General features: G+C 34.2%; 1 protein-coding gene and 2 long non-coding RNA genes across 3 annotated transcripts in view; 1 reads left to right on the top strand and 2 right to left on the bottom strand.

Annotated features, from left to right (window-relative positions):
• The window catches only part of LOC107064470 (uncharacterized), a 387,060-nt gene that overhangs the window by 15,322 nt on the left and 345,404 nt on the right, over window positions 1-26,334 (bottom strand). Inside the window, exons 9-10 of the mRNA XM_089173580.1 lie at window positions 15,521-15,614; window positions 5,935-6,132 (exon numbers count right to left, since the gene is read on the bottom strand). Coding sequence (XP_089029706.1) covers window positions 5,935-6,132; window positions 15,521-15,614 — 292 coding nt within the window. The remainder of the gene's footprint in view (window positions 1-5,934; window positions 6,133-15,520; window positions 15,615-26,334) is intronic.
• LOC149032212 (uncharacterized) overlaps window positions 1-26,334 on the top strand; it is a 226,892-nt gene that overhangs the window by 196,385 nt on the left and 4,173 nt on the right. The window lies entirely within an intron of this gene.
• LOC107064576 (uncharacterized) lies at window positions 12,333-14,522 on the bottom strand. Its single transcript, XR_016176931.1, has 2 exons — window positions 12,583-14,522; window positions 12,333-12,449 (listed from the first exon to the last, which is right to left on the bottom strand). It is a non-coding gene; the product is annotated as an uncharacterized LOC107064576 (long non-coding RNA).

Here is a 26,334-nt window from a genome sequence, read left to right as displayed (position 1 = left end):
TGACTCGTTCTAACGGTGATCTTTTCTTTTCTACTCCCTCTTTCAACCGTACGATAAAACCTTACTTACGGGGATCACGATTACTCGATCTTTTTTTTTTCTTTTTCAATAATTCGAGAGCAATGCAGGCACACACAACACACACACAAACGCAACACATATACATACAGAATACGACGAACAAAATTAAGAAATGAACTTTCCTTAATATATATTCTTTATTATTATTATTATTATTATTATTTCGTTCATTTGGTCGAACAGTAATTATAACGGTATAACTTTCACCTTAAATTTCACCTGTTAGAATTTATTTAATTACTTGATTATTTCTTTCGCGAACCTTTCCATCAATTATTTCATCTATTTATTTTTGTCCAGATATTTCTAAATGCGTTAACGAAAGCTTATCGTTCACATTTCGTCGTTTTTTTTCCCGATATTATCCCTTTGCAACTCGGATGTCATACCTGTCGTGACATCAAGGTTTATTAATTAATACAACGAATATACTTATTCCATAGCAACTTTTTTTAGAGTCACTTTTTTTCTGTAGTTTTCTATTGAAATAGCACAAAAAAATCAATTTAAAAATTAATGCAATTATTAAGATAAATGACTAATCTAAAACAAATTCAGAAAAACCACACATCATCACAATACCACACTTAGTTCAAAAGTTATACTATAATGTATATGACAACTCAAAAATACAACTACGTTGTCGCGACAAAGTAGCGTCGAGTTGCTGATAGATAACGTCCGAAACGGCGCCGAGTGTAAAGGGTTATAAATATATATATATATATGTATATATGATTTTGATGTTGTCAGTTGTAGTTGTACATATATCGATCCGTGGTCATCAAACAACTGGACGTTGTCCATCATCCGTTAAAATCGAATACAGCACACGAGACCGCGACGGTCGATCAACAACGTTATTGATATGTAAAAATAGACAAATGGTTTAACGTCCTATCCGTTCGGTTTATGTTACTTCAGACGGTTTGTCCTTTTTTTTATTTTTTTTTGTTTTTGTTTTCTTTACCTCTTATTCTTTACGCAATATAACACACATTTGAAATATTTTTCTAGCGAAATATTTTCACAAGTTGGTACTATTAAACGCAAGATTTGCCGTAATAATTTTTGAACAGCAGCGATAAGAGCATTTTGAAATTAAACGATCCGACTCGTTAATCTTGAAACTTTCGCGAATGTAGTCTTTAATTAAAGCCGGTGGACGGTTCCTACGCGAGAAGACGTTTCAAAGCGAAAACTTCTACGGAGCTTCGCGAAATCACGATTCCGTTGTAAATAACGGAATGAACGGTGAATCTGATTTACAATTAATTTGACTTGGCGAAAGCTTGAATCAGAACATAAGTAAGAATCAGCAAACGAAGAGGGATGAGATAAAGAGAGAGAGAGAGAGAGAGAGAGAGAGAGAAAAGAAAATTTTCCTTCTTTCTATCTCTAATACCTACTATCTCTGAATTATCCAAAAGATGCCGCGAGTTTTCAGTGCTTAAGAAAACTTCAATAATTACCAGACTGGATTATCGAGTTCTCAAGAGAACGAGAAGTAAGGACAAAAAAAGAGAGCAAAAAAGATAAAAAGAGAAAGAAAGAGAGAGAGAGAGAGAGCAAGAAAAAGAGAGAAAAAATAAAATAATATAAATAGAAGGCAAAGTGGACTGTAAACGATGTACAAGAAAACGTAAAAGTTTAGATAACGAAATGAAGTTGAATCTGAGTTAACTCGAATGGTAGTTATATATCCTCTTTCTAGAGATTGAAATATCTAGAAAATGAGTTTACTTTTTTAAAAGAACAAGAAAAGAAATAGGAATAAGGCGGTTAAGAAAAGATAGAAAAAGGGAGCAAAATAGAGAAGGAAATAGAAAGGAAATATCGTCGAGCGACTTAAATCCTATTATAAGAGAAAAAAGAAAAAAACGATTTACAAGTGAACGATAGAAAGAGATAGGACGACTCCTCGTACGAAGAGCAAATAGGAGATTCCGGAAAGACACGAGTTACTTTATTTAATAAGCCAGGAAATTAATTGCACCGGCTCTTCATTAGATCGCCTTTCGAGAGAGAGAGAGAGAGAGAGAGAGAGAGAGAGAGAAAGGAGAAAATCAACGAAACCAAACCGGCTTGGTTGTAGCTACGCGAGATCGCGATTACTTCGAACGTGACAGGAATTTCTTACTATATATTTCACCTCATTCCTTTCCGCACTTTACCTTCTTACATCTCGCATACGTCGATGATAGAAAAATCGAACGAATGAGATACTTCACGTAGACGTAATTACTTTGAAAATCACCTGTTTTTATCTTCTCTTATTCGTTTTACAAGATCAATTGATTTTAACTACTTGAAGAAATTCGTCGTTCCTTTTTTTGTTCTTTTTTACGAGAAATTATAAGAGATCATAAAAGAAGGAAAAAACTGTTCCAAAAAAAAAAGAAAAAAGGATGAAGTCTCCGAGTTGTTAAACCGACTTTAGTATTCATCAGGATATCTACCGTTATCTTCTACGATTATTTTATACTAAGCGAGACAGAAGTAGTAATAGTACTTGAGATAGGTTAACCACCCTCGATAATAAGATAAGACACTTTATAGGTGAGTGGTATATAGGGTGTCCGAGCTGACGAAGGCTACCTAAATATTTCATTTATTTTTTAATTCAATCAAAGTTATTTAAAACGTGTTTTTCTTTTTTTGATTGATTTAAAAAGAAATATATATCGCGAATAAATTTTCTTTTAAGGTTGGTTTTTTATCAATACTGTATATTTACCCTATAAGACTGTATTTTTTTTTATATATAATACATTGTAGCGAGTGAAAAAATACATTTAAATATATCTGTATCATAACGTTCAAATGACTTTGAACGAGAAAAATGTGATAAAATTGTAAGACCCTAAAAGACACGAAACCAATCACAATATGCCTTACAATTAGACATTTTTTATATCATAAAAATAAAGAAAATATTTAGATGGACTCCTTCAGCTGGGACACCCTGTAGATTTGTACACGTAACATATATACCTTTTCTTCTAGCTCTCATCCGACGTTACTCCGGCAATTCCTGTGTTCAATTATCGAGAGGTTAAGAAGGATGAGAATACCAAGATGGAGAAAAAGAAAGAAAGAAGAGGAAGAGGTCAAAGTTAATTATTTTCAGAGTCATAGAACCATTCTTCATAGAATTCCTGAGTTCTTAGCTCGTGGATAGTTTCCGTAAGTGCATCATGACTCTCTTCCCTCTCTCTCTCTCTCTCTCTCTCTCACTTCCTATATATACATATATTTTTTGTTTTCATCTAATATACTAAAAGACGAAGAGCAGTTTTTATTAATTCAGCGAGTCTTTCCTCTTTCGCAATTCTTCGAGAGAAGCACAGCAAACGATGTGTACGGATAGATGAGATAGAAGAGAAAGAGAAGTAAGAAGAATAAGAGGGGAATAAAGGAAAAAGGAAATGATCTTGTCCCTCCCAATTTTACGGACCACCTCGTCCACTCGGCGGTCCGTGAAGAAGAAACCAAATTGCGGCCAATACCACCACCCTTATGCATTTGTTCGTCTTCCTTCTCCATCACCCTTCATCAGCCTTCTCAGTTAGTTTTCTTCTTTTTCTATTTCCATTTCTTTTTCTTTTTCTTTTTCTTTTTCTTTTTCTTTTTCTTCTTCTTCTGCATGCATATTACCAGTCTCGAGAAATCCTCAGACGTTCGAATCTTTTTCGCTCGAAGAATCTTGGATATTCGGACAACGACAATTCTCATTCTTGTCAAGACAATCACGTACGAGACACACAAAAAAGGCAAAAATACGTGAATTGGCATATTACGACGAATCCTCAACGCATATGATCATTCACAAATTTGTCCAAACGAGAATGTTTCATGAATATGTGTATGTACATATCATGTTTTAATCAAATAACTTGAAAAGCGAGAATTTTTATGGAATTTGAGTTAAAAGAAAATCTCATGGAAAATTGAGTTTGTTCGATGAGAAGGAAAGGGGATAGATAAGAAGTCAACGTGAAACATTTTCCCTTTCCGTCGTTTTCCGATCGTCGTTGCTCGTCATCGCGAATGTGATAGAAATATACAAGAATATATTTTGATCGTTTTTTAAAAGTATCGTCTTTCTTTCTATCGACAAGTATCATAAAGAAAACTAAAATACAGATTTTCTTTTCTATTTCAAATATTACGATTTACGATTTTCTTCCGTTTTCTTTTTTCGAAAAGAAACGCTTCCATAAACGCGGAACGTATAATTTTTGAGAAGAGAGAGACCTTTCGAAGTAAGAGATAGAAAACTTTCTTGACGAGAAACGGTGAAATGGCGCGCGAAATCTCTCTAACGGGATTTATGATATATGTAATATTTATGGCTATATATAATTCAAGTGATTAGTTATAATTCTTTATTGGATTTTTTTTTTTTTCATGAAAAACTTATCGATTGTTACCTCTTTAACATTTGTTTCTTTGTTTCTTTATCCTTTTTTTTTTTTAACCAAATACAACAAAATTAATATTTAAAGCCATTTCACATGCTTCACTACAAAAAATAATATAACATCGTCGCGTATGATTTATTATCAATCTTCATACAAATAATTTTTATTTAATAATGTTAAGAAGTGTAATTATATATATATATTTAAAAAATTTCTTTGAAAAATAAATATTTGATAGAATTATTCAAATGAAATTAATTGCTTTAGTTCGTAAACAACTGATTTGTTAAAATATGAAACTATATCGTGAATCAATGTAATAATATACAGAGTAATAGAGCTTTTAATAGAAATGTCTTGTTTCCAATTAACGTAGCTAATCGAACTGTCATCGTTATTCGATTCTAATATCCAATCGAAGTTCGTCCAGTTAATTTCCAACAACTATTAAACCGTTTTCTTGAAATTCAACGATACAGATAATAATCTAACAATAAGATATATATATATATTGATCGATACTCTCGTTATTATTTTTTTGATTAAAGATTGAAAGTCTCAGATATTATTATCCGTTTCTTTGTTTATTTTTATTTTTATTTATCTGTCTTATTCCTATTTGTTAACACGAGATTATGATTAGACCATAGATCGGAAAATTGGATTAGTTTAAAGATTAAGTTCGGTTGTGTATTCGAGCGTGCAACGATTTCCTTTATCTCTTTCTCTTTCTCATTATTCTAACGTACTCCGCAGTAATTAATCCGAACGATTATACCTGGCCGCATTGTTCGAAGCATCAAATTAATTGTGGGAACGTTAAACCCCATCACGGAAAGGAGAGAACCGCTTGAAACTTTTCGGTCCCCTAGTGACTTCGTCCCTCGGCGACATTCAAGGTTAGAAACGGCGGGCCTCGTTTCGTCGAAACAAGATTTAGTCGGAAACTTTTTGAAGAGTATTTATATTAAAGTGAGAGAGAGAGAGAAAATATCAGTTAAACCAAGAATTCTTTAGATTCTAATCACCTTTTGTTCTTATTCTTTTTTTGAGTAATACGAAATTGACGTAACACGAATGTTAATTAACTATATCAAATAAAGAAGTAAGATAGATAGGGATTTACTTAGTTAAGAAATAATAGAGATAATTAGGAAATTGATAGTTAAGAAGCGAGACGATTATTAATTAGAAATTCAATTGATTGTAGACACTTACAATTCTATCCAATTATATTTTTCAATAAATATATTATATATATATTTCCTGTCATATTTCCTTTAATTCCTAAGGAAAAATATAATAAATGATTATTAAATAAGTAATTAAAAATTAAAAAAAAAAAACCCTACAATAATAATATAATATAATGTAACATAAATTAATATACAATAGTAAAAATGTCGTAGTGTTTTTAACGTGTACTCACCATTCGCGTGAGCAGCAAGAAGATCTCTCAACTGTTGCTGGCCAGTGGTCAATTCCACGCAGCTGACCCTCACGCTAAATCTGGCACCGGTTCTCTGACGTTGCTCGGAAATTCCACGGAAGAGCCACGCTATCGCGCACGGGATTGCGCCCAAAGTGTGGCCTGCCTCAGGGGTACCCAACATTGTGTGAGACTTGCCTGGAAAAATAAAAGCACGTTATTGTCAATATCAACGGATATGTTTTGTTTTGTTTTTTTTTTTCGTTATTTTTTTATTTTTATTTTTTTTTTAATTTATCCTTTTTTTTATGTTTCCACTTTTGTTTTTCCATAGCTTTTTATCGCTTTTTATATAAATATTCCATCTTGTTTTTGTGAGTATAAATTGTTTTAATATAACAGCTTGTCAATTTTATTTTTTGACATTTTTTTTAAACGACCTACCCGTGTTACTCTTTTTTCTTCATGTTTTTATTATCCACAAAATATCGTAATTATCTTTCATAGTTTTGAACAAAACAACAACAAGAGGATTAAAATGAAAAAAAGAATATAAAGATTTAATTATATTGTTATATCTCTTTTTACGTCGTATTCAAAACAACCCTCTTTTATTCAACCTTACTAAATGCTACGGTACTAGTACTATTAAAAATACGCTTATCGTTAAATACACACATTTGTATGCAAGCTTTGTCATGATACGATCATGAGTCGTTTAAACACGATTCACCAAACGTGACATTAAATATCGTTAAATTCTGATTAAAAACAAATAATAATAAAAATAACAATAACAATTTAAAAACTATAACAAAATAAGATAAAAAAAAAATCGTAATAAAAATTACACTAATCAGTGTGTGTGAGAGAGAGAGAGAGAGAGAGAGAGAGACAGCTCGATTTTCCTATTTAGTGAAAATTCAATTAACGCCGATTGATTCAGTGCGAGTGTTCAACTAGCGCTCGATAGATGCAATAATTGCGATATTTGATTTGCGGTACGCTGTGAAGTTGCGATTAATTTGTTTACCATTTAGTGGGCAGATGTAACGCGTGACAATGAACCCCAAACGGTGTCGATGAGTCGAAAGACCAATGAAGATATAGCTCGTCGTTTCGTGATTGGTCTGTCATAACGAGCCGCGGTTTTAGAGTAAACGCGCGATTACACCTTCTGGTAATTGTGAATTAAAGCTCGCGCAGATTCAGATCAAATACAGGAGGCTAGTAAAATCATTTTCATTGAATCAACGTAGATATGATATCATAGGTGTGAATTTTAAACATGTCATTTGATTTCCATTGACAATCGTTATTATTATTATTATTATTATTTTTATAATTATATCCTTACTATAGAATAATTTATCAAATGTTTTATTAATTACTTCAAATATATATTATTTCTTCTATACGTCCCGTCGTCGCGCAAGTTTTAATATTAACATAGTAGATGATCGGTTGTTGGTTGGTCGTCGGTCTCAAAAGGGTAAGAAAAGTTTTCCAAGTTTTCTGGAAAGATCGACGGCTGCCATGGCAAACGTTATTGATAGGGAAATAAAAGGGCCTTTATTAAAATCATAAAATAGTATGATAAAGTGAGAAGGATGATGAAATGCGAAGGAAAGTGCGGTAAACGAATGAATAAACGAGAAAAAGAAAGAGAGAGATAGAGAGAGAGAAAGAGAAGAAAACTGAAGATGAAATGAATATTAGAAAGAGAAAGAAAGAATGAGAGAAAGAGAGAGAGATTGGAACGAAACGAGGGCTGGAACGGTAACAGTCGAAATAATGGAAAAGCAGGAACGCCAGCGTTGAATCTTAAACGTTATTTAATTGTCTTAATGTAAGACGGTGAATTATGTTGTTATTTAATTAGAAAGACCGGGAAACGTGCCGTCTGCTGGTGCTTTCGTAGGATAAACTCAACGGTTGCTAGTGTGTCTCGGTCCGTCTTCTTATTCTTATTCTTTTTCCTTTTCTTCTTCTTCTTCTTCTTCTTCTTCTTCTGCTACTACTTCGTCCAAAAACTTTTCGACTAGAGATTCTATTTCTTCCTAAGCTACTCCTTTACCAACCTAAACTACCACTCTCCTACACGACAAAATTTTAGCAATCTAACTATGAGAAGGAATCTTATGTTAGTTATTAAATATTATATAAATTCTATAGAGAATAAGTTATCTTCGTATGATACTTAACAATTTGTTGTTGTCCATATGTTTATTTTTTTATTTTTTTTATATTTTTGTCTCTTCTAATGAGGTATTTTTGATTTCGTTTGTTAATCCATTCGCGATTGATCAAACGACAATACTTTTTCTCTCTGGAAATTTGTTCGAAAATAGTGAAAAAGATTTGACAGATAAAGAAAGAGAGAAATAGTAGAGTAGATATAGGGGATGATATTGAAAAGAGAAATGAAGGAATACACCATAAGAGTTATGCACACTGGAGGGTAATTAGCAACGCGTTACAAAGTACAAAGTGGACTTATTGTTGCGACTCTGTTTGCGACACTCTTTCTTCCCTTCGTTTTTCTCTTTCTCTCATTTTATTTTTCTTTTTATTTCTATCTATCTATCTGTCTCCTCATCCTCCACCACAACCACCACCACCACCACCACCAGCACTGCTCTCAAACCCCCTTCTTTTCCCTCTCCGTTCTTCCTCATGCCGTTGTTCGTTCATCTACTTTCAGATTTTTCGTGTGACAAATGCTGCACAGAAAATCTGTTGCTTTGAAAGTTCCATCGTTCAACCCTTCCTTCTATCAATCCATCTGTCTTTCTCTCTTTCTCTCTCTCTCTCTCTCTTTTTTTCTTTATACATACCCATCACCACTTGTACGAACATTCTCTTCCCTTTCTCCCTACTAATTTTTTTACTCTCTCTCTCTCTCTCTCTTTCTCTCATTCTCTCTTTTTTATTCGTCTCTTCCTCTTCGTATTTTTCCAGTTGTGTTACTCCGTTCTTTTTCTTCTCCCTTTCTCTCTATCTCTCTCTCTCTTTCCCTGTATTCTTGTTACTTTATTCTCTTTATCGTACACACAGTACTTTTTATCAATCCACCAACGTCACAAATCTCACACTTCGCGGATTCCATTTCGAAAATTGTATACATTCGATTACCTTTCTACCTTTTTCTTTTACGTATTTTTCACATTTTTTTTTCCATGCCGTGTAAATCTTTTCTTTTTATTTCCATTTGTATCTTTTATTCAGTTTTCATTTTCTCTCTCTCTCTCTCTCTCTTTCTTTTTACGTCTATTTTTCTTTCTATCTTTTTTCGTTAGAAAATGTTAGATACCATGGCAAAAGAGAGTTAGGGTTGTTAGGATATAAAAAGAAAAAATGAAAGTAACCGCGAGAAAACTACGTTCTCTTTCGTAGCGATGATCAAAAGCGGTTTGCTCGAGGACTCGCCTGAAGTATCTTGGAAGAACTGTGAGTGCTCGAAAGTTCGTTTGCTTTCCTTTTTTTTTCCTTTTTTTTTTTTTACGCTTTTCTTTACCTATCACCACGTAACACACAAGACTACCTGTCACCATTTTCTCTGTTTTTCGACTTTAGTTTTCTTTTTTTTTCTTCTTTCTTTTTTCTTTATATTACATAGTAGTAGCCACAGCATTCATGAAATCTATATCTCACGATAATCTTTACTGTCATACTTTAAACTTTATCCAAGGAGCTTTGAAAATTGAAGTAAGCTTACCAGGTGCTTTCGTTAAAAGCGACCTAACTTTTCCAACTTAATAACATCGAGAATGAGAATAAAAGAGAAAGAGAAAGCAAGAAAGAGAGAGAGAGAGAGAGAGAGAGAGAAAGACTTGGAAAAGTTTGTTGGCTTTTCAACGACGATTAATGGTAAAGTATAAATGCGGATAGAAAATCCGACTTTTACACTTTATTATTATAATAATTATAATACAATAATAAATATGCCACTTCACGTTTATTGTCATTTTATCCGACGGATTGATATTCAAGAAAATCCTTCGTCAAATTTGTACAATAGAACTAAGTAAAAGTTAATTAAAATATCGAAGAGAAAATATGATGTTGAAATTTGTTTCACGTATTTTATACAGTTCAATCAAAGTACGTTAGAAGGATGAAAAAAAAAAAAACAAGAAAATAGAAAATAGAAAATATTGCAATTCGATCATTAAGAAGATTTTCGTGAAATGCGTAAAAAAAAAAAAAAAAGAATGTCACTAAAGGAAATCGATTTCAGAATACTTCAACGAATCGATTGAGTTAAAGTATTGGAATGAGTAAAAGAGAATCAGTTCTCAGGGGAAATGAATTGTGTATCCTTGGTCGAAGGATCGATAGGATGCATTTGAAAGGAAATATTTCCTTTCTGCGATTATTCTCCAAGACAATGAACCATCAAACCTTTTTCACTAATTGTAAAAGTGAGAAAGAAAATAATGCTTATAAAACAAAAGTCATCGATAGCTTTCTTATTTCATATATATGAAAAAAAAAAAATATATATATATATATATATAATATATATTCTCCTTAATTTAAATTTGATAACATAAACATAAACATATAAACATAATAATAATTAGAAAGTTTGAAAAGAGAGACGGTTATACGGTGATAAGTAAATAGAAAAGACGGTTGGATAAGAAAAATTTAAATAGAAATTAGACAATCTTGATAATTATTATTATTATTATTAACTGACATTAGAAAATCGAAAGTTCATTGCCGCAAATATCAAATCCCGAGGCCATTGTTCCCATTCCTGAGCACAATACTTCCATTCGAGGTCTTCGTATTCTATTTCTTTCAGCTCTCTTCTAATATTATCCTCTCATCTACGTCTCGGTCTACCTGATGGTCTTTTCCCATTTGGTATACCTACCAATATTTTGTGTGTCGTTTGATCCTCCCCCATGTGTGCCACATGACCAGCCCATCTTAATCGGCGTAATTTTACGACGTTGATAATGTCCAGTTTGTTGTACAATCGATGGACTTCAACGTTATGGAGTTTGCTCCATTCACCCGTTTACCCATCGCGTTTTGCATCGAAGATTTTACGAAGAACTTTGTTTTCGAAAACCTTCAATTTCTTTTCGTCTTGTAACATGAACGACCACGATTCGCTACCATAAAGAACTATCGGCAGGATGATTGTCCTATAAATACCACCCCCTTTATGAACATAGTGTAAATGTTCATTGAAAATAATTAATAAAACTTAATCTTTGTTCACAGAGAAACAATCTTTCCTTTATTACTATTACCCAAATCTAACAGAATTATATATTGTCAAATATATATATTATTATACTATAAAATAAAACAATATAAAAATTACAAACTAATTATCGATTAAGAAAAAAAAAAAGTAGAAAAGAAAATAAATGAAAATGATTATTATCGTAATACTGTTCGACAGAAAAATTCACCTTGTAGATGAGTACCCGAACAAAAGAAAAACTCTGCGTGACTTGAGTTGAGAATGAAAACATCGATTTCAAACCTAACCGTACTTTAATCTTACCCGTGAAACCCATTTTTCCGAGTATATCGATCTCACTGAACACTTGAAAGCAAAGTCAAAGAGTACCACCTATGCACACGAATATACATATATGTTTTATATATACGGGGAAAGTCGCTTAGTGACGGACACATAAGGTTTTTCGGAAATAAAATAAAAGCTATTTTAAAAAATGTAACTGTTTTTTTTTTATTTAATTAGTGAAATCAACAAATTATAGAATCAATATAAATTTACAAAAATATAACTTCTATATAAAAATATTTAAAAATAAGAATTAAATTTAAATAAATCATTTAATATACATAATGTTATAATAATAATATATTATTATTATTAATTTATTTTTATTATATGTTTTTATTATTTATATTATACTAAAAGTATAAAATAATTAATCCACTGTTAAACATTTGGATTTTTGCCAGTGAATTTTACTCGATCATGAAATCCTTTGTAATTTCTATTAAATTTCAAATTTCAAATTTTCTTTGTCAATCCCCAAACAAATTCTGTAATAGTTTTTCTAACGTTTGATTTAAACTGAGTCGTTAGATTTAAATTCAATGTTACTTGTTATATTTACAATATCTTTTAGATAAACATCGTTAAACTGTAAGCTTTGTTCTTCATCTATTTATGTATTTACACTTGTGATATGTTCTCTCTGAGAAGGTTATCCATATTTACCTTGTTTGATGTTTTTTCACCTTGACATAGTTTGATGTATTTAAAATCTCTTTGTGTAAATTTGACGGTTGGTAGTTAACTGATATTTCAAAATTCTATCCATTAGGTGTAGTTATTGAAATTATGCATATAATATCTGATTTTTCATCTGCTTTTGGTTTCACTGCCAACTTAAATCTTGATCTTTCCATATTTTGTAAAATATTTGCAGAAGATATTGTATTATAATGAGTTTTTCATTAGATTAGAATCTTTGATACGTTATCTTTTCAAATAAAGACAAAGCTGCGTTTCTCTATAACAAAAGAAAAATCCAACACTTAAAGTTATTATCTCATAAATTAGCCTTTTATCAATTTACTTATAATAATATTTAATAATAAGTATATATAATATAAAAATCAAATGAATTTTCTATTTCTCCTTACCATTTTGTAAATTTTCTTTTTCTTCAACATTACTTTTGTATGGGGATGATGTTGAAATTTCACTCTTTTCACTTTTCTTTTTACGTGCCGATAATCGTTTTTTTTTTTGGCAGCAACTATTTTCGAGACAATAAAATATTTTCACTGTCCGACGTTAAGGAATTATTTTTGTTTGATACTAAGGGACAAAATAATACTAACTTTACGTGATCTATACTTAATCCGTTTTGAAAATCAACAAAAAAAATTCATATACAACAAATAATAATTTAGTCATTTATAAATGAACAAATACCATAAAGACTTAAACACAGAAATGTAACTGTAACACTTTTAAATTTTACGTGACGCAGTGTTTTCCTAACGAAAACAGAAATCGACCGCTCCTGATGTTGTCTTGAGCGTCACTGACATACTTGGTCGTGTGATCCTATATCATAACGCTTCCTTCCTCCCCCCACTCACACCCCTTTCACTCGTTTTTGAATCGTTAACGTTCAAATATGAATATCCGACGTTAGAAGCCGTTCAACGTTACGTGAACTACCCATATATATATATACAATACTTTTGACCTTCCAACTCGTGAAACGTCAGCCTTCAGGATCTTAACCCGATATAAATTTCGAAGAGAAGGTACGAGAAGAATGTAGCCACTGAAAATGATTCTCTTTCTCTTTCGTTCTTATATGATCGACAGTAATTTAGTCTAAAAGATCCACGTAGTAAAGAAGTCAGACCAGTAAAAGCGTGGGTGTAAGTTTAACAAAGTTTAATCAGAGCCGACGGTAAGTTTGCCATAAATCCTTCGAGCCTGTAAGAGTTCCTCGTACTTCTTTCTCTTTCTTCTCTTGTTACACCGATAGGAATAAACGAGAAAGGAGATAATCTCTGGCAACGTGCGTTAAGATTCGAAAGGTACAAGGAAAAGGAGCGTGTCCTAGTAGCATACATTATCCTTTACCTTTTCATCCCTTCGTTTCTTCTACCCTTTTTCCATCCCCTTATAACCCCTCCCATTTCCGTCTATTCTCGACTACCTACCTCCTCTAGGAGGTGACTTTTACCCCTGTATTCTTTTTCTCCTTCTACTACTTTCTCTTTTCAAGAATTTCGTCTCTTTCTAGTCGTTCTACTACACTGGTACCTTTTCTCATTCCACCTCTCTTTCTCGTCTCCGAGCTCGCATAATCGTGTATTTGCATGCAAATTCGATATCACTACTTAAAATGTAAAACAACCCCGTGTTCTCTCTCTCTCTCTCTCTCTCTCTCTCTCTATCTCTCTTTTCTTTCTTTCTTGCAACGTACTTTTCCTACTTCTTCTTCTTCTTCTTCTTCTTTTTCTTCTTGTATTTCTCAATTCATCTTTCTTTTTCCCTCTTTCTATTTTATGTTAAAGTGAATAGAAAAGAGCTTAAAAATGTGACAAATTGGTGAAACGAGAAAAGTGTCTTTGCGATAAAAATAAATTTCTCGTTTGTTTTCTGACATGAATTAAAATCCTGTAAAATTTCCTACCATTCCATTCTATGAATTTGATTTTTTCGAATTAGAAGAGAGCTCACGGATTTGGATTTATATCGAAACGGAGAAAGAGGGGGAGGGGGAGAGGGTGGATTCGTGGATTTGACGAAAGATCGATCGTACAAGTTGATGAAACTTTCGTGGGAAATTTGGAACGCTAACAGGATTAGTTTGGAGAATCGAAACGTTCTCAGGATTATGCATCGACTTGTGATCGGATGTCGAATCGAGTATTCGTGGTTTCGTTAATTCGTCTTATTTCCATTCCCATTATTTTCAAAACTTGTTCAATTTCCTTCGTTAAATTTAAATTAATAATTAATGAAAATTCGTTCATTTAACGTAGATCCATAAAATTATGATGTTTTATCAAAAACGAGAATTAACACTCAAATTTACTCGAGAGAGAGATTAAAATTTTGTAAAAAAAAAAAAAAAAAATAAAGAAAATGTATTAAAAAAGATTGAAAGAAAAAAGAAATACGGTAAATAAGAATCAAGTCATTCTAATGTGCATACACGTGCATAAACAATTACGTTTTGTTGTCGCAAAGAATGAACATCTACGTTAAAAAAAAGAAAAAAGAAAACAACATATTACAAATAAAAACACATAGAACTATGAAATAAGTATAATATATATTATATGCGTATACAACTGAACTATTATGTATGTATATACATATATACATCACTCGAGCTAATCTTCGAAGTGATAGTCGTTACATAAGATAGACGTAGCATACATTAGTATGTATGTGTATGTATGCAGTACGTGTCGTGTACTCTTGTAACGTGTACCACGTCGTTGCTGAATGGCCGTCTCTCTTGATTAGACGTTGCCAGCGATGTTTTGGCAAATATTTGTTTACATCTCTCCGAGAATCTATTATGCTTTGTACGCAGATAAAAATAATGGGATACAAGATATATGACATTTTTGTGTGTATGAAAAAAAGAAAACTGAACAATACATTTCTTTTTAAAAATATTGAACAAAATAATTATCAATTTTATAATGCGTACTATCAATTCAATTTTTAATAATAAAATTAATTTTGCGATTGTATCAAATAGTACTTAACCCTTTGAGTGCTGAATACTTTAAGCTGAAGGATCTTATTATTAACAGTGCAACCGTTTCCCTTGATTGATATTATTAACCAAGTCTAATAATAAATTATATTTATAATTAAACATTTTGTTTTTGTTAATATAATTTTCATGTAACAAGTCTCAAAACGCAAATCAACGTTACATTATCTTACATTCATATTGACAAACACGTATATGTGTTTCGATTGACCACATTGTCAACTTTTATCAAACGCATATATGCGTCTACAGTAGTCAAAGGATTAATCCTAATCCTATTTAATATTCCCTTAAGATAGATGCGCATTCGTACTTACCTAAACCTGCATGTCCATAACAAAAGAGACAACCGTCCGTACCATTGATGACAGCGTGAATGACATCGGTAAGGGCGCTCGAACAAATCTCTGTCTGGAATCATAAACACCATAAAGTCAATATTATATTCCAAATACAACTATAATCTACTTTCAAGTATACTTATTAACTATTTCATATTATTCTGATAATGAGTATAACGAAGATTATAAAATTTCATATTAAAAAAGATATTTAATTTCCATGAAGATAAATTGATTACGAAATTGCTTGTTAAAATAAAAATTGCTTTTACTTTATGAGTAATAATATTTGATTGGTCAGAAAAATAAAAAGACTTTTCCCTTACGAGAAAAAAGGAAAAGATAAAGATAAAGAGAGAGAGAGAGAGAGAGAGAGACAGAGTGAGGTATGAATTTAATTGAATCCACCCTTCATTGTAGCCAGAGCAATCCTCTATGTTTCAAGGAGACGACACGATAGAGGGAACGGGAAGAGTAGGAGAGGATTCGTTCGGAAGAGCCAAAGGAGGAAGAAACTGCGTCATCAGGACACTCGAGGATAATGACGAATCGCGTAAAGTGTTTAAGAAAACGTCTGCAGGACGGTTTAATAAACGCTTGTGAGGTCTCTACTCTCTTTGTAAAGGCAATGAAGGAGGCGGGGCGGGAGGGAGGGAGGGTGTTACAACAGAGGGAAGCGTGAGAGAGGAGGGGGTATGGGGGTAAGAAAAGCGAGTTGTTGGTGGAGTGTCTTTGTTTGATTCTAATATATTCATAGCCTGGAAAAGTCTTTTCGTAGCTAAGCTAGAAGAGTGTCTCAATCCTCGTCGTTGTCGTTCCTTTCTCTTTCATTTTCTTTTTATTTCACCCTTAACACCAACTTCGAGTCGGTTCTTCGTGAACGAGAATACGATAGTATCGAGATTTTAGTAAGGTTATAAGAGAGACAGAGACAGGGAGAGAGAGAGAGAGAGAGAGGGTTGGGAAATCGGATGTAACGACTTTTACGTACGATCTGTCGACAGCATCGAGGGTGTTAAGGAAAACGGGCAGAGAAGGGGAAGGGGAAAGAACGGGGGATGAAGTAGGAGCCAGGGGGTGTTGGGTGTGAATTGAAAGGGCCCTCGGTTCCAGGGTTCCACGAATTTCCTCCGGAAGCAGTCGTGAATTTCCTTTGAGCCTGCATTCGATGTGCGTTGAAATCGATCGATATATATATATATATATAGGGTTATGTATATATCGGCTATGTCTACCATTAGTTCTCTCTCTTTCTATCTTTCTTCTTTTCACGACTATCTTTACTCGACTAATGTTCGAAAGGGAGACTCCTGGAGAAATAGAACGAAAGGGAAAATAGTACAACCACATTGACAAGCTTTCAAAATTGAGGAAGAAGAAGAAGAAGAAGAAAAAAAGAAAGACTACGACGATACCTCGGCCGAACGAGATTGAAATTTTCCTGGACCGAGAATCGGATGAGTCTTCTGACTTGGAATAAAAGAAGAAAAAAAAAAGAAAAAAAAAAAGAAGATGAAAGATTCGAATTACTGTCGATACCTATGGGAACGGTATCCTAACTCTGGTTTGAAGCTATAACGAAGAAGAAGAAAAAGAAAAAATATATAAAGTTAGAATTATTAGAAAGAGGAAAAAATTGTTAAACTAACGAAAATATACATATATTTAAATATACCTTTCTTTTTTATCATTCGATCAAATAAATATGTTTTAATATTAGATGTCAAATTCGAATAACTTTATTAAACTCGAAGAAAAAAAAATTAGAAAAACAATTGACAATTAACTAAAAAAAAAAATAAAAATTTTAATTAAATCTCTCGTAATATTATACAAAGGAACGATCGTGTAACAAATATTTTTAATTATACACGAATAGGAATGTAGAAAAATATCTAATATCTAGCGATGAAAGCAACAACGACATTCATAATTATAACGGGATCATCCGTAGGGACGTAATGCAAAGCAAACACATTTCGCAGGTAGCTGCACCCTCGAGAGATCCACGGCACTTCCCCTCTTGGAAGCTTCGCGAAGCGACGGCATGACGGTTAATGAAATACGTGACCGAAGCCTCCGTCATAATCTCAAACACTTGATTCCATGCTCGTGCGGTGGGAGAAATTGAGAGAGACGGAGAGACAAGGGAGAATGTTTCTACCCTCGCTCTTGTCTTCTTTATCTCTCTCTCTCTCTTTCTATCTCCCTCTCTCCCTCTTTCTCTCGTGTGTAACACGAAAAAGGCTCGTGTCCTCTCACGAACGACGCTGATTTGAAAATTTACACGGTTCAATCGATCACTGCTTCACATCTCGAATTGTCAGTTTTCGAATACGTATTGAAATAATAGAATGTCATTTTTTTTTTTTTTAAATGTATGTATCATCGATGATCGATGAGAATTTGTCATTAATTAAATATCATATACAATAATCTAAATGATCGAAGTGATGATAAAAAGAAAGGAAAGAAAAAACGGGAATAGTAAGTTCGGAGATATGAAAATGAAAAAATAAAAAAGATAAAAAAAAAAAAGAAAATGATAAGAAAGAGAGATAGATAGAGAGTAGATGGACTAGTATGGTGTGACTTACAAACGATTCTTCGTACGTAGCTCGTAGAGAAGCGTGTCGTCGGCTTGGATTCGACTTGCAGGGCGCGTTTTGGTAACGCAATATTGGCGCACCAGAGTGGAATACCAATAGCGTCAGGGGGTTAGCTTGGATATAGGAGGGAAAAGAGAAATAGGGTAGGGAGAAAGACGATGTTCGAGGTGTGGTTCACCTTCGAACGACGAACGTGGCTTCCATCGTGGCTCCCTTATTCTTCCACCCCTTCTTCTTATATACTAGTCTTTCTCTTACTCTCATTCTCTTTCTTGCTCTCTCTCTCTCTCTCTCTCTCTCGCTCTTTTCCTCTTTTCGTCTTTCTTTCACCCTCTGTTACGACAAAATGTAAAACCCGTGTCGAAAGTTCGAAAAGAAGCTGCGACTCGTGGAATTTCTTCCTACTCGAAGGGTAAAAACGAAAAGAAAGAGAGAGAGAGAGAGAAGGGGGAAGGAAGGTAGGAAGGAAGAAAGAGGGAGACCCTTTTAATGCTTGAAAATAATCGAAAGACACCACCCCTCATAGTAGTAAGCGAATCTCTTAATTTGCAAGTTTCCAGATGTCGAAGAAAACGTTCGTCCTACTACTTGCGAGTAGTAGGACGAACGTTTTGTTCCTTCTTCGATGTCTCTCTCTCTCTCTCTCTCTGTCTTTCACTTTCTATACTTCCCCTCTTCTTCCTCTATTATTTTCCTTTTCCTCTTCGCTTCCTCTCGCGAGAAAGCATAGTATCGCGAGCTCTCAAGCACGAAGCCACTAAATTGAGCGGATCGAGCAAGCGAGCGAGCAGAGAATTAAGGAATTACCTTTCTTCGCTCGATTACCATCGTACGCTTTCGTAATCAGCTTTCGCCTTCTGCATAGGCGAAACACGTCTCGCGAACGTTAATGAAACCACGTAGAAAAAAAAAAAAAAGACAATAACTTTCTAGTGGAATATAAAAATTAACGTCGATTATTCGTATTAAACGAAATACTTATAATTTTGTTACCACCTCTAAAAAGGATTAGAAATATGACAATGATTCTTTTCTTCATTTTTTAAGGATGACTAACTTTCAATAGAATAATTTGTTCTGTTTAATAAAAATGTATTATACTTATTCGCATCTAACTTTTATTAAGATAATTATATTAATTATTTGAAATTATCTGTATTCGAGGAAACTTCGAAAATAATTGTACAATATGAATTCATATCATTTGCATTTATTTCGCGAATAATATAAAACAAATAATTATAAAAAGAATATTTTATAATGAAAAAAACTTAGACGTGTTCTGCGATATACAATTAATAATAAAAAAAAAAGAAATTAATTATTATAAAAATAATCGTGAAATAAAGTTTTTGTTTTATTTATTTTAATACAAACTTAATAATTGAATAATTATTATTAAAGAAAAATCATCGCGAAAGATAATTATTAATCTTTTGTAAAGACGAAAACTAGATATTGTTTGGATCGATCCAGGCAAAGTTTACGATGATCTCGTAGAGTATGCGAAGTAAGAGTACCTGCTTTCTCGAAGATGCAGTTAAATTTGCATATGGATAAGAGAGTGGAGATAGGTTCCTCGTCGTAAACCGCAAAGCGTCTCAACGACGAGAAGAGGATGATTCGACGTTCGTTGAAAAGCGTATCGAAAACAAACACCCTTCCTACTATCGTAGAAAGAGAGGGATGCATTCCACCCTCGCCGTCAGTGGTACACGTGGCGAAACATGGCATCGACTGCGCTGGTTGGTATTGCTTGTATTGTGTGCGAATATAAAGAGATAGAGAAAGAGAGAGAGAGAGAGAGAGAGGAAAACGTACACATAGATGCGGACAGGAAATTCCCTTTTCCGGAATTCACGAGTCGATAATTCCAAAAATTGGATGCAATACGGCCAACGTCCGGTTTTCCTGTCGACGTTATTACATACTCTGACTGTTATTCGTTGTAATTATAAATAATTTCACGAGGGTAGTAATCTCTACTTCTATTTCTCTCTGTTTCTATTTTTTTTTTTTTCATTAATTATTATCTTGAACGATAATAGATTTGAATTTTTAAGATAAATCTAAGCAAACCAAACTCGTCCAAGAAAAAATGAAGAAATAAATCTTGAACAAAAATAATTTGCCAACCCGCTCACCACCCGCCCACCTGAGTAAATGTATTGGGAAAATGATATTCATAATATGTTTTCTTTCCTTCGAAACCGTATTTTTTAAATTAAATTTTTGAAATATTTATCATGCTTCAATGATCGTAATGCAACAATTTGATAGTGAATTCGTCTAGTCCGGTACTACATATTACAAGATCTTATTCGAAGCTATGCAAGACGAGTAGAAGTTTCGTATAGGTACATATAAAAAAATAAGACTCTAGGTTGAATAATCAAGTTCACGATTTAAATTGATAGAAACCGACAGACCGAGTTCGACGGAACGAATTTCACTTCGAACGAAACATTTCCGTTTTCCCTCCAATGGATTGCTACTAGGCTATAAAAACCCCGTTGAAATACTAAATCGGATCGAGTTGAAGAAATATCTTTTACTAGTTTCGAGAATAAAAAAAAAAAATTGAAAAAAGAAAGAGAGAGAGAGAGAGAGAGAGAGAAATATAATTGAATGAAAAGAACGATCAAAACTAATTTACGAATCGAGCTTCGTCGGTTTCGAAAAAAAAAAAAAATATCATGGTGAAAGGTAGTAGACGACGTCTTTTCGAGCAAGTTAAAGCACGTTAAACTACGCGAATAACGAGTCGCAAAAGTTTTCATCGAGCAACTATTCGCGAAACTGCCTCGACACCGACGACTTCGATCCTCGATGAACGAGATTTCGAAACCAGATTGCGAATGAAGTGGATAGGGGGGAGGGGGAGAAGAAGGAGTCGGGGAATAAAAAAAAGTCGTCGTCTGTAGCGGCTACCCTCTCCTTCACATCCAACAACACCCCCTCCTTTTTAAGCAAACCAAACCCCCTTCCCTTCCAGCAGTCACCCTGGTTCGTGGTGTCATGAAATATGTCGCGATTTACACGGGAGATTGGCATCATTGGCGCCTAGGGAGTAAACGAGAGTTCCCTCCCGTTATCCTCGAGCCCAGCTGCAGATAGACGAGGTAAAATCTCTCTCTCTCTCTCTCTCTCACACACACACACGCACTCTATATACGTGGAGATATTCAAAAAGATAAAGAGAGAAAGAGAAAGAGAAAGGGAGGGAGAGAATATGGTCTCAACCCCTGTAGTCATCGTCGATAGGCTCGACCGTTTGTCGGATCAAAAAAGCATTTACGAAATCCGTAGAGCTTTCTGAGCATTCGCTATGAACCAAATTGCTATCCTTTTACCGTAGCAAGTATTTTTCTCATTTATGATATATCACATTAGTACGTTTCCAGATTATAAGCATTATCCTGTATCAAAAAGAAACAAATGAAAAAAAAAAAGAAAAAGAAAAAGAAAAAGAAAAAGGGATACATTCTAAAAATGATGTTTTTTAAAAAGGAAGATATTTGTCTAATTAAAGGGAGTATTCGTTTAATCTGTTAGTTGAAATAACAGAGAAAATTCTTGTCTATGAAGTAAAATGGTTAGATTTCCGTTCTTTCCTATTCTCTTTCTCTCATTATTCTCTCACAAGCTAGTCTCGTCTTTCTAATTTGCTTTAACGAAAGGAATTAACTTAGGAAAGTTTTGTGTACCTACAAGGCCAAGCAGTTTGTTTCATTTTCAAAAGTTCTCTCATTGGCCTATACAAAGACAAACTGTGAAATGTTCTAGCTTTTTTCAACTTGGAAATTCTTTCATTCCTATGTTGGTATTTTCCAAGTTTATCATATAGGATAAGTCATATCTTGAAATCTTCTAACTCTAGGGAATTTCTCTCCATCTCTCTTTTCCCTCTTTCTCTCTTTCTCTCTTTCTCTCTCTTTGTCTCTCTCATTCTGGACAGTACGGCATTCGAACTTCATCAGCCTTTCCTGACTCCGGTCAAAGCCACGGATTAATATACAGGCACAATATGGAAATCCGCAATTCTAGAAGATAGCGGAAATCGGATTCGGTTCAAAATGGGAGAGAGCAAGAGGAGGAAACGTGGAAGAGAGACGAAGAGGATCGCATTGTGCTAGGAGCCCGTATGATTGGTTTTCAGATTACGCTACGTCTACCGTAGAACGAACGTGCTTGTCCGTCTCTCTCTCTCTCTCTCTCTCTTTTCTTTCCCCTCAATCTCTCTCTCTCTCTTTCTCTCTAACCCCTTTTCGTTCATCTCTATCGCTATCTATGATTAAGCTTATTTGACGTCACTATTCAAAGATCTCGATCTTCGATCGACGTTCAAACCATGTCCTTTGATCATAGACTGTTTTTTTCTTCTTTTTTTTTTTTTTTTTTTTAAATACATTTACCTATGATATCATATATTCGTAAAACAAATAAAAAGAAATTGAATCTCGTTCGGGGGGGGAAAAAAAATTGATCGATAAAGAAATCTCGTCTAAAGTTTCTACGATCCATCTTATCAAAATTTATCGTGAATATATATCGAGATATCATATATAGTTATGTGAAAAAGAGGAAAATGGGGTAAAAGAGAGAAGGAATGGAACGAGCAAGGTTATATCGGTCTCGCAGGGTTTCTCGTTCAATCAGTATTCGCTATCAAATGAGCAATAGATCGAAGCCACGTAGTTGCATACTTGTGTATGGCATGGGTGAGAGGAGAGAAAAGGGTGTAGGGGTAGGGGTAGGGGGGTGGGTGGTAGAGATAGAGGGGGTATCTCTCACGGAGTTTCACACGCAAGCGCATTTCAGGTAGTGCACACAGATGCACGATCGCATAATCCACAGCGTGACTATTAGTCGTAAGTCAATAATAAAGCCCTTGTCCGGACGGAGGTATAATGGCTCCAGTGAATTATCCTAGGCAGGGTGCATTGTCCTGTAGGATAGCCGCCGGGAATGGAATTGTCAGCCTACTATAGCAGCTATTCGAGACGCTTATGCGTCTATCTTTGTCCTAAGCGTGTACCTGTATATGTATGAACATGTTCCTATATATGTATATACGTACATGCATGAGAAATAGATCCCGACTTGAACGTGATCGTGAACGTGAACGTGAACGGAGCTCCGAGTAATTGAGACGGATGTTCGATTAATTCGGTCGGGATTCATTTATGCACGTGGCTATTGGCAGAATTCTCTATCTCTATCTCTTTCTCTCTATCTGTGTGTGTGTGTTAGCTTTCAAAGGTACAGGACATTTAAGAACACGAAAGAATTCAACTAATAAATTTTGTTTTTTCTTAGTTACATTTGATCCAATAAAGATTCATTTTTATTCTTCGTAAATGTGTAATTTTTAACATTTGTTTAATCTATGATGAAACATTACTTAATAGACGACATTGATCGTAAATAAATGTCGCATTTGATTCAAAGAAAACGATCTAATCTCACCTGATCTAACGACGTACGAACTCGTATAAGTTGATTCGATTTAAAAGCTCTTCTTTCTTCCCTTCCTCTTTTTCTTGTCTCTTTTTTTTTATTTTCCCCTTTGATTTCCATGCAACTTAACCGAAAGAAAAACTTTTTCAAAGGGGAATCCCTTTTCCCTTCTTACTATCTCTTTTTCTTTCCTTGAAAAGGAATATGGAGTAGGGGAACTAGTATAGGACACATTCGATGTGTATCTACACTAGCGTATCCATTCTTATATAATTTAAAAGAGGAACGGAACTTGTGTGTCCTTGACAGCTAAGAGAAATGCGGGTTGTCTCGTATAATATTACAATGCAATATCGAATGATCGTCGTAAGCCAATAGACCTATCGCTTAACGGTCCATTTCTTTCCTCAAATTCGATAATCTAATCTATCTAATCGATTAATCGATCATAGTAACTATAAAACGTTGTATAAAAACTACTAAATTGTATGATTAATCGTTTATCGATTCTGTATTCTTTGTGAATAGATAAAACCACGTTGATCAAAGATAAAGAAAGTATACCGAGTTAGATATCGTCACAATTCTAAGTCGTTTATATGTCATATCGCGACCGTTTAACGACCATTAACCTCCATCCGGCCCCCTTTTATTGTTACTGACCGACTTTGAAAATATTACTCCCACGAGATTACTGTGTCAAGGTAAATAAGATCTAGAGAGAGAGATACATACGTTAACGTTAAACATAATTCAAGTAGAGTTTAATTTATCTTTTAGCATAATTAGATCAATTTATACACACCTACTGATTTATCTAACAAATAATAAAGTCTAGTCGAATTAAAATCTTTTACTGGAGGAAAAATCAAAATCCACAAATATTTTCTATTTGTTGTTTTTGAGAATTCTTCTAACTCTTTGTAAAACTTTTCGATTAATCGATTTGGACGTCGAACGGACCGTGAAATTTTTGAAAAGACGTCGGAATGTAAAGCTGTTTGAAGATGAACAGGCAGGTCGATTCGTCGATGGTAACTCTTAAAAAATTCAAACGAACCTACGTTGAGCCAACCAGAGAGATAGGGGTAGAGATACAGAGAGAAAAAAAAAGAGAAAGAGAGTGAGAGTAAGAGTGAGAGTGAGAATGAAAAAGAGAGTGTAAAGGTCCCGGAGGACGTAGGACCCGTACCATTCTCATGTACTTTTACTCCACTATCGTCTCTCATCCCATGGTGATCCTGAAGTCCAGCCTCCGGCACGCTCGTACTCTGGGCACACCGGTACCGACGTACACAGGGAGAAAGAGATGGTAAAAAAAAGGGGGAGGAACCGAGGAGAGGGTAACACAGAGACGCGGCGAAAAGAGAAAGAGCCCATTGTGTTTTTCGATGGCAATCGGCTAAAGCCGGATGGACGTTTGATCGAATCAAACGATTGGTTTCTATGGTTCTTCTAAACACGAACACCGAAACGGTCAGGAACGTGGAGAATTTGGAAAGTGGAAAAAAAGGGATGGAAAGAGAGAAAGAGAAAGATAGGAAACGCTCGGGTAGTCCCTCGAGAATTCTCGTTGTCGTCGACTGATACCAGAAAGAGAGAGAGAGAGAGAGAGAGAAAGAGAAAATTTTGTTCATGGGCACAGAAAGAAAGAAAAAAAGAAATGGAGAACAGAAAGATATTGCCAGAGTAAAACCGAGTATCTCTGAGTGAGTTCATTTGAATCCAACGTTCGGTAATGTCCTTTGGGAACATTGGAATATCGAAATATATCGATATACAACCGCCAAAGCGTCAGTCTGTCTATTTCTTTTGTATTCCTTTGCGTCCATTCCAAAAATGCATTTCTACCTCTTTCATTATTTGCAATTGAACAAAGTTTCGATGCATTTACGTAAGATAAATAAGAGTATTCGTTATTTTTTGTTTTTCATAGTTTCCAACCACACTATTTAACAAGTTAAGATATCGAATGGAGAGAAAAAAAACATTTGAAGCGAAGGAGGTTAAAGACTTTCATACAATTAGAAAACGGAAATCAGGTAAAAGATCGGGCATCGTTACCTGAACCGGTAGAATTACTTCCAGTTGTACGTTGAAGAAGAAGGAGAAGGAGAGAGATAGAGATAGAGATAGAGAGAGAGAGAGATAGAGAGAGAGAGAGAGAGAGAAAGAGAGAGGGTGTCTAGGGCAAAGAGCAACACTTGCCTAAGGGGATGGATTTTCCTGTCGGAGGTGGAGTTTAGAGGTCGGGAAATTAGTTTAGTTATGCGCCCGGCAGGGACGTCTCTCGCGTTTCTCGAATGAACGTAAGTCGTCGACGAGGCACGTACACCTCTCATCTCTGTTTCTATCTCTTTCTCTCATACTATCTCTCTATCTCTACCTATCCTTCTTTAGTTTCTGCCTGTATCTTGAACGTTCGAGGTCGTTCGAGATCGTTGAAGAATTGAGAAAGTGAGAGGAAAGAACGAGAGAAATCTTTCTAAGAAAAAGGGATGAAGAGAAAACGAGAGGAAATTTTCTTTTAAAGGGGATAGAAAAAAAAAGAGATGGAAAGAGAAATAAAGATTTATAAATGTATATATATATATTTTAGTCGCAAACAAGTTTAACTAGCGTCGATATTAACGTTCGTACTTATAAAAGGGAACGTCAAGAGGATACTTCTCTAAGATCGAAAATCCATTTTGTTTCTTGAACGGATTCTTTCTTTAGAAA

This window comes from Polistes dominula, unplaced genomic scaffold, assembly GCF_049000335.1.
Source record: "Polistes dominula isolate Pdom_NZ unplaced genomic scaffold, Pdom_raw_medaka contig_33, whole genome shotgun sequence".
Lineage (NCBI taxonomy): Eukaryota > Metazoa > Arthropoda > Insecta > Hymenoptera > Vespidae > Polistes > Polistes dominula.
This window is presented reverse-complemented; position numbering and strand designations above follow the sequence as displayed.